General features: G+C 50.5%; 1 protein-coding gene across 2 annotated transcripts in view; it reads right to left on the reverse strand.

Moving 5' to 3' along the window:
- SMPD4 (sphingomyelin phosphodiesterase 4) overlaps positions 1-9,132 on the reverse strand; it is a 32,748-nt gene that overhangs the window by 9,493 nt on the left and 14,123 nt on the right. The window contains exons 4-5 of one of the 2 annotated variants that reach the window (XM_019632050.1): positions 4,881-5,013; positions 2,529-2,600 (exon numbers count right to left, since the gene is read on the reverse strand). In XM_019632050.1, the coding sequence (XP_019487595.1) occupies positions 2,529-2,600; positions 4,881-5,013 (205 nt within the window). Of the gene's footprint in view, positions 1-2,528; positions 2,601-4,880; positions 5,014-8,439; positions 9,083-9,132 lie in introns of those variants that run through there. The other variant, XM_019632052.1, reaches the window with a different exon arrangement.

A 9,132-nucleotide genomic window follows, 5' to 3' on the forward strand; every position in this document is an offset into this window, starting at 1 on the left:
GCAGCAGAGGTAAGCACAGGCTCAGCCCACCAGGACCCGTTGGGGGCCCTCCACACTCCACATTCTGGAAATGGTTAAAGGAGGCAAAAACACTCCTTGGTTCTAATTATGGGAAAACCAGCCTCTACCTCACCAGGATCCCCACCCTCTAGATACACAGAGTCTTTCATCAGCCCCAATGGCAGGAGCCCCCAAGAATCTGGCCGTGGCCACACACTCCCAGAGGAAGCTGGAACCCTGAGGCTGGTACAGCCTGGGCTTCTGGGGATGATAGCTGAGCTGGCATGCTGTCTGGCCTCACCCCAGCACCCTGTGCCCTACCTCCCTGCTGCGTCAAGGCCTGCTGAAGCAGTCCTCCATCAGCCAAGCACAGCCAGAGCCAATCCCAGCACACATCCTGCCCTGCCAGGGCCATGCCTCCCACCCAAACAGCATGCTTCACACAAGAGAGGTCAGAACGCACATGCCAGGCTCCGAGGAGACAGGCACAGCCAGACACGCGGAGCAGCGGTGGGAAAGAGCACAGCAAGAAGGTGTTGGCTATTCACAGCCTTCCTCTGGGCCAGACCCTGATCTCAGCTACAGCTCTCAGTGAGAAATCAGGGTACACACAGTTCTCCCGCTGGGTCCCTGTCCTGCCCTGCGGGAACACAGGGCAGGTCCCACAGCAGCCTGCAGGGTTGTGGTCATCCTTACTGCCCCTCCAGAAGCCCCACTCAGCAAGCTGGGTAGAGTGGAGGCCAGGCTTCCAGGGAGCAAGCATGCACTCTGAACTCAGCCCAGCCACGGACTCACTGGGGGACTTCCAGGAGCTACACTTCCTGCATCCGTAAAATCAGGAAAATATGACCCCAAGCCTATGCCGGGACTTGCAAGTATTTCTGTATGGTGTGGTGCAGAGTGGGCCTGGATACACAGTAAGGAGCCTCAGATGGAGCAGACCTCCACAGCTATCTTGCCCAGCTTCCCACACGCCCAGTTTTCTCAGGTTTTGTTTTTCTGCCTCAATAGGAGGCAAAGGGCAGAACCTCTCTGGGTACCTACTGAGAATTTTACGATCATCCCTCCCACTGCCAGCCATTCTGAGCAGCTCTCACCCACCCTGTGGTCTGGCCAAGAGGAAGCAAACAGTGGGGAGAAGAGGAAGGCACCCCGGTCCTAACAGGGATAGCCCACTGTCCTTTCCCTGTGTGGACTCAGAATCCTCACAGGTGACAGACAGCCCCAAGGGCCTTTGTGGCTCAAAGATCTGCTAAAAATGAAAGTGGGCGTGCTTCCACTGGCTTGGAAGACAGAATGAGCAGACAAGAAAGGCAATGCGGTGAAGTGGCCTAAGCCTCTACAAGACCAAGCCACGTGCACAGGGGCCAAGTGAGCCTCCCAGGCCCCACGGGGAAGCCTGGCCCCCTGACCACTGTGCACAGGCCAGGAACATGCAATGCATCTGCTCTGGAAGCAAGAAGGGCAGTGCAAGCACTCTGTGAAATGGGAGGCTCAGCCCAGGATGGAGTCCCCTGTTCTGCTCTTCCTCCACCTGTGTGACACCAAGGACAGAGATTTGGGACACCCTGTACTTTAACACAGCAGCAGTGAGAGGGCTGCACCCCATCTCTCCACACAGCAGAGCACTGGCCACAGAACTGGTGGCTGAGACTCTGCAGCAGGAGCAGAACCCCCATGACTCCCCAGAATCACAGAACAAAAGTTATAAGCCGCCATTGTCCATTTTTAAAAAACCCAGACCCTTAATTATTAAAAGAAGCCCATGAGAATTTTGTCTGGCAGTGAGTAACAAAAGCGAAGTCTAAGGAGCAAACTGGTGTACAGAAGCCGCATACTGCAGTCTCATGTGGTGTGAATCTAAGTGTCTAGCCCGCCTCTTCCTAACTGGACAGAACAGTTCTACTCCGACGAGTCCAGTAGGCTGTGGGCCCCGAGCACAGCAACCCCAGGAGGTTGCTGGGGTCTCAGCCACCTCCACACCTCTGCACACAAGTATGCTGCCCAGCAAGGGAGGGAAAGGCGAGGAAGAGGAGGAGACAGGCCAGGCTACATGCAGGGGGTTGTCAGACCCCACCCACCACAAAGCTTGCCGATGCTCTGGAGGTATTAGAGGGCAGCGTGGGCACCCGGGTGGGTAGGGTCTGCCGGGTGGCCCCCTCAGCAGGAAAGCAGGAGGCACTGTGATGGCAGAGGAGACAGGCCCAGACACGACTCCCAGAGGCATCAGTGGCTCCCCTACCCCACCAGGAGCACCACCACCTCATCTGTTCCAGCTGCCAGTGAGGGGGGGCCCTGGAAGTAGCTCGGGAGGACCCCAGGGAGGACAGGCCTCCAGGCTTCAGGGTGCAAACCCACCAGGGAACACCTCCCCATGCTGTTCTGCATCTGAGTGAGGGGTGATGGTAGGCTCCTGTTTCCCACCAGTCAGCCCTTGCAAACTAACTGACATCAAGGACAAGCAGCAGCAGTCTGACCAGGCACACCAGGGCCAGGGCAGGACATGGAAAGAAAAACTGACAACATACCTTGGCCTGAGGGGACTGCATTTTTTGGTACATCTCCAAGGAATAATGATGAAGCCACATTTCAACAAAAACCTGCAAAAGAGCATCAGTTGGTCAAATGATTTAATAAGAGTGTCAAGACCATTCAGTGGGGGAAAGGACAGTCTTTTCAACAAATGCAGCTGGGAAAACAGGACATCTGCATGCAAATGCACGAAGTTGGACCCTTACCTTAGACCATAAACAAAAAATAACTCGAAATGGATCAAAGACTCAAATGTAAGCGCTAAAACGATAAAACTCTTAGAAGAAAGCATGGGGAGAAACCTTCATGACATTGGACTTGGCAATGGTTTCTTAGATATGACTCCAAAAGCACAGGCAACAAAGGAAAAACAGACAAATTGGACTTCATGAAAGTGATAAACTTTTGTGCATCAAAAGACACTACTGACAGAGTAAAAAGGCAACCCAGAGAATGGGGGAAATATTCGCAAATCATGTACCTGATAAAGGATTAATATCCAGAATATACAGAGAATGCCTAAAACTCAACAACAAAAAAATAAACAACCCAATTCAAAAATAGGCAAAGGCCTTAAACAGACATTTCTCCAAAGACAGATAAATAGCCAACAAGGAATGAAAAGATGCTCAACACCACTAATCATTAGGGCAATACAAATCAAGATCACAGTGAGATACCCATTCATATCCATTAGAATAGACATAATTAAAAAACAGAAAATAACGAGTGTTGGTGAGGATGTGGAGAAATTGGAACCTTTGTGCATTGCTGGTGGAAATGTAAAAATGGTGCAGCCACTGTGGAAAACAGTATGGCTGCTTCTCAAAAAATTAAAGAATTACCACATAGTCCAGCAATTCTACTTCTAGGTATATACCTAAAAGACCAGAAAGCCGGGTCTCGAAGAGATATTTACATAGCCATGTTCATAGCAGCATTATTCACAATAGCCAGAGGTGGAAGCAACCCAGGTGTCCATTGACAGATAAATGAATAAACAAAATGTGATATTTACATACAATGGAATATTAAGTCTTAAAAAAAAATCTTACACATGCTACAACATGGATGAACCTTAAAGACTCACTATGCTAAATGAAGTCAGTCATAAAAAGAAAAATACCACATGATTCCACTTATACAGGCACCTAGAGTAGTCAAATTCATAAAGTAGCATTGTGGATGCCAGGGGCTGCCAGGAGGGACAAATGAGGAATTAGTTTAATGGGTACATAGTTTCAATTCTATAAGATATAAAAGTTCTGGAGATCCATTATAACAAAGTAAATATACTTAACACCACAAAACTGTACAATTTAAAATGGTTAAGACAGTAAATGTTGTTATGTATATTTTACCATAACTCAGAAAACAAAAACAAAAAAGAGAGCACTAGCGTTTTAGTCCTGGAAACAACCCTCAGTTCTGTCCTATAAACCCACCTTGGTCACCTGCCTCCCTGCCAGCAGAGCCCAGGGCTCACATTAGCTGGGAGCCATCTAAAGCACCAGGCCCTTCTGTGAACAGGGAGGATGATTCCAGCTGTCCCACTTCCCAGTGCTACTGTGACAATAACATGGAAGCCTTTAAAAACACAGCAACCCACATGCGAAGAGTTATGTACAAGGTGGGAGGGACATAATCCCATCTTATCCACAGTCCAGGCTGTCAACAAGCAATGCTTATGGTTCCCAACTCAGCCCCAGAATCTTGCATCAGCATCAGCTGAACCTCGCTCTCCAAGGTGTGCTCAGAAGACAGCCAGGCCCAGGAGGTGGCCATCGCTGCATTGTGGGAGTGAGCCAGCCCATGCCTGCAGGAGAGCTGGAGCTGCACAGGGCAGACAAGGGGCCCTGCCACCTCCCTTCTAGATCCCCTGACACGGAATGGCGGGGGATGCCTGCTGACCAAGGTGAAGGCTTCGAAGGCCCTCTCCATTCAGCATCATAAACACACTGCTGGGGCAGGGCTTACCATCCACACCAGGAAACATCTCCAACCACTTGGGAGTGGGTCAGAGAGGTGGGATGGGTTGGGGAGGTAGGAGCATTTACATGAATCTACTGGAAACTAAAAGATTGGGCAGCAATTACATCACCATGAGGAAAACAAAACTCTGTGGACAGGGAATCCTGGGATGAAAACACTGTCAATAACACACAAGTTAAGACAGGTGGGTAAATTTCTTCTCATCTGTTTTCTCAATGTCAGAGAAGGGAAATACTAACAATTTAGAACCGCCCTCCGGCTGAGGGGCAGTCTTTAGGCCTCTGCCCTCTGGGGTGGAAGGTGGCTGAGCAGTTTATGTTGAAGTGGAAGCAGAGAAGAGCCGCCTCAGCTCTTACCTGCAGCAGAGTTTCTGACCTCCAGATCTCGTGGGAGGCAGGGTCTGCATTCACAGAAGTCTGATGAGAGATGTGTCTCTTCAGGAGGCTGGTGTGGTGGAGGCCATAGGAAGCAAAAGGCATGGCTGGTGTCCTGAGGGAGATACAGGAACAGGCCTTTGTTAGGGGCTCCCACTGGCATAACCAGGGGCAATCTGGACATCAAAATCAATGACTTCAATAACAATTACAACCTCTTGAATCATACAACCCCCCAGTCCATGTTGATATATATGAATACGTAGGAAGAGAGTGCTCACTAATAAACATAGACGTGATAAATTAAAATCATCACTTGGCAACCAGCCTCTTAACTGACTTGGCCGAGGATCATCAAGGGATGCTAGGATGCTAACACTAGTGATAACTGCACAGTCTCAGTATATCTTCCCATTAAATTCCCCTTGCTCATTAATTTAGGCACAAAGTACTTATTTAATTTTACAGTAGGAAAACCTGGCCAACACCCTCTTAGCCCAGTGATGAAGCGAATGTCACCAGAAATGGGGCACATGGACACCACGGGTAACTGTTGCAGTGCTCCTGCCAACTATCCCAACCTGGGACTAATCACGAGGAAACATCTGAGAACCCAGGTCAAGGGTATTCTGCACACACCATGGCTGCGCGCTTCAAAGGTGTCAAGGTTGAGAAAATGAAGGGGACTGGAGACAACTGCATGCAGTAAGTGACCCTGCGCTGGATCCCAACAGCCATTCATGGGATAGAAACCCAAGTGGGGTCAGGATTAGATAGTGGCCTTGCAGCAATACTAACTCCCTAATTCGGATAGAAGTGCTGTGGTTATGAGGGAGAGTGCACTCGCTATTAGGAAACACACTCCAAAATATTAAGAGATAATGGGCATTATGTTTATAACTTACTCAAAGGGCCCAGAAAACACATATACAGATAAATACAGAGAGGATAAAAACAATTCAGTAATCTGGGTAAAGGGTCTATGAAGGTTCTTTGTGTTATATACAGCAGCTTTTCTGTAAGTCTAAAATTATATATAAAAACAAGCAAATAAAATCGGGCCCAGAAAACCACTGAGAGGGGGTGAATCTGCCCCCTCCCCAAGTCCCCTCACCTCTTCCTTTCAATCCTCTTTCTTTGGGGGTATCTGTCCATACATGTGAGCTTGGGATAATGGCATGGCACGTGCGAGATGTGGGGTGGGCCAGCAAGTGCAGAAAAGAGCCTGACTGCAGCTTCCCAAGAAAGGAGCTGGGCCAGTGAGGTGGAGGGGGCGGGTCAGAGGAGAACAAGAGGAAGCTGTTAGGACAGGAGGGTCTTCTGGGGAGAGTCGGCTAAGAGATTCCAGATTTAAGGTCCACCAAAACCCCAGTTCACCTTTGGGCTTAGACTGGCCATACACTCCCCTACTGCACAGTCCAGCCTGCTCAGACTGGCACAAAAGGCTCTTCACCCCAGGGCCTCTGGCTCAGGACAAGACCTAGTCCTGGAGCTCAGATTCCTACTATAGTCATGTATTGCATGACGTTTTAGTCAACAATGGACCACATAGATCGTGGTAGTAGGTCTCACTAAGATTATAATGAAGCTGAAAAATTTCTTTTGCCAAGTGACATCTTAGAGNCCTCAATCTTGTGAGCCGAACTTTTGGTTCAGAGTCCTTGTAGGATCTCTGAGAACCAGACCCGAGAGGAAAGCCTGTTTGCCGGCTGCCCAGGGACGGAAGGCACAGTGGAGCTCCGTGTAGCAGAGGCACATGGAAACACAGGATCCACAGCGCTCTGCTCTGGCTGTCTAGGCTGACATGCTCTTCTCCCCACACTCAACCCCAGCCCTCTGGGGCCTCAATAAACTTTGCAAGAACTCTTGGAAGCCTCGTCCCAACCCAGGGCAGTGTTGAGGCTGACGCAGGCCACACCTCCTCTCGTGACATTGACCTCTCGGGCTGAGGAAACCAGCCCACAGCACCATGCTTGCAGCATTCCATCATGGAAGTGCCTGCACAGGCCCAAGCCACCCGCCCTATAGGCCACTATATCTAGGGACGGCCTATGGGGCAAAAGGTAGCTTTCTTCTGGTTATCTGTATTTTTATGTCTTTCCACAATGAATTTGCATTGTTTTGAAGAAAAAAGCATGAGCTATTTTAATAATAATGAAAGATTAGAAGGGCATCAATATCAGGCCATAACTCCCTGATGAGAGCTCTCCCCCTTCTCATTCCTGGGTCCTCACCCTTACTTGGCCACCTTCCCTTTGAGGAAAGAGCATCAACAGGGGAACTGAGATCCTCTGCGCCATCTCACCCCATTCTTCCTGATGTTTCAGGAGAGTCAGGCTCCCTGCCACAGGCCCCAGCAATCACACTGTAACACCCTCGGCTATCTTCCCTCTAGGTTTGTCAAGCCAAACTTCTTTTCTTCCAACTCCTCACTCTCCTGAGCCAAAGCCCCACAGAAGTCTCTCTGGCCACAGCTGCAGGTAGCCTCCTCCACTTTTTAAGGGTTCCCGAAGCCCTTTTAGGGCTCTCGATCCTCCTCCTGTGGAATGAACGCAGCCAAATGTTTCTCCAGGGACCTTGCTCTTAACCAAGTGAGACCTTCCCCAGTAGAGGCTGGAGCAGCACCTACTTTTGTGTTTGGCTGGTCCATGCTGGACCTTTTGGAACATTCTGTTCCCTCCTCACTGTAGCTGCTACTTCATAGCAGGAGCCCTACTGTGTTATGCTCATCATCCCACCCCAGCAAAACAAGATTTCTCACCTGCTCAAATTCAAGTTCAATGTTGTATGCTCCCACCGAGGGTAAAATGGACAGGCCCCAGATACACATTTCCGCAGTTTCTGCCCAGACTTCCTGTCTCCTCTCATAAATCAGTGAAGTATGAGACTCCATCAGCCCTGAAACACCTTACAGGTTTGAACTCCACTTTGCTGACCTCAAATCTGTTACACTGTTCATTTCTGCCTAAGCAGACCACAATCTCCATGAGGTCACAGCTCACTCTTGTCTACCTCTTGAGGAACCCACAAGTTCACAAAAGGCTGGGCTCATAGAAGGCCAAGCTCCGGGTCACCGAGGGACTGACAGCCTCTCCAGGCTGGGGGGCTGTACCCCAACATTTTCCCACCCCTATGCCTCACACATAGGCTCACGTGGGCAGAACTGCACCACCCATAAGCCCCAGGACCTCTGCGTCCTCAGTCACTTACTGAGGGGTGAGTCAGCCTACTGCAAAGGCAGCAATATTTCGCTCCCTTGAACCAGGGCCAAGCACGGAGCCCCTGCAACACCTGAGAAACTGTGACACCTCGGCTGGCTTGAGGTTTGGCCAGGCAGATTTTGGGACCCCATAGACAGCCAGGATCACGTGCCTCACTCCCTGCCACATGGCCACACACCCCAAACCCCGGCTAGTCCACAAAGCCGAAGGCTGGGCCAGGCTGAAGGGCCGGGCCGCCCCCCAACTCCCAGGGCCTTGCTTTGTGTGGAACGGATCTCTGTATCACCCCCAGCTGGCCCCCAGCCGTGCCCTTGCTTTACCACTGCACTGACTCTGTGGCTTACACCACAGGGCAGGGGTGAAATGGAACAGATCAAGAGCAGCCAGTACTTGGTAGGCGTGGAGGGCCTGGAGGCTGGGTTGGGCAGGGCTGTGGAGGGCGCTGGAGACACTGAGTCGGTAGTGCAGAACCTCCAACTGAGACAACAAAACATAGAAGCCGGACAGGGCAGAGGAAGGGGAGGGGAAGGGGAGAGTGGGGAGAGAAAGAATAAAATGAGAGCCCAGAAGTAAGGAGAAAAAAAAACAAAAACAAAAGCTTGTCAGTGACAATCCAAACAATCATAGCCCAGCAACCTCAGGCCAGTGAGACACCACCCTCTCTCAGCAGCCCAGACCAAGACCCTGATAGTGGCAACTGCCAGGCACCAGAGGGCCAGACAGACCCTTCAGGTCACCTGGGAGGGCCCCTCCATGTTGCTGGGGCCAGAAGGCCTCTCTAGATCCCTGAGGTCAGCCCGACTCACTTTCCTTACATAAGGTCCTGCTCGTCCCTGACCCTGATGGCACTGTGTGCAATACGTGTATGCTGTGGCCCACCAGGAGCCCAGATGCCTCTCTGGGACACATGCCTGAGGCTCAGCAAAGAAACTTTTGAGAAGCCAGTTCTAAATAGAGGTCTCTCTAGGACTAGGCCTCAGAAAATAAAAATACATAATTTACTGGGCTTTCCT

This window comes from Hipposideros armiger, unplaced genomic scaffold (genome assembly GCF_001890085.2).
Source record: "Hipposideros armiger isolate ML-2016 unplaced genomic scaffold, ASM189008v1 scaffold_1073, whole genome shotgun sequence".
Taxonomy (NCBI): domain Eukaryota; kingdom Metazoa; phylum Chordata; class Mammalia; order Chiroptera; family Hipposideridae; genus Hipposideros; species Hipposideros armiger.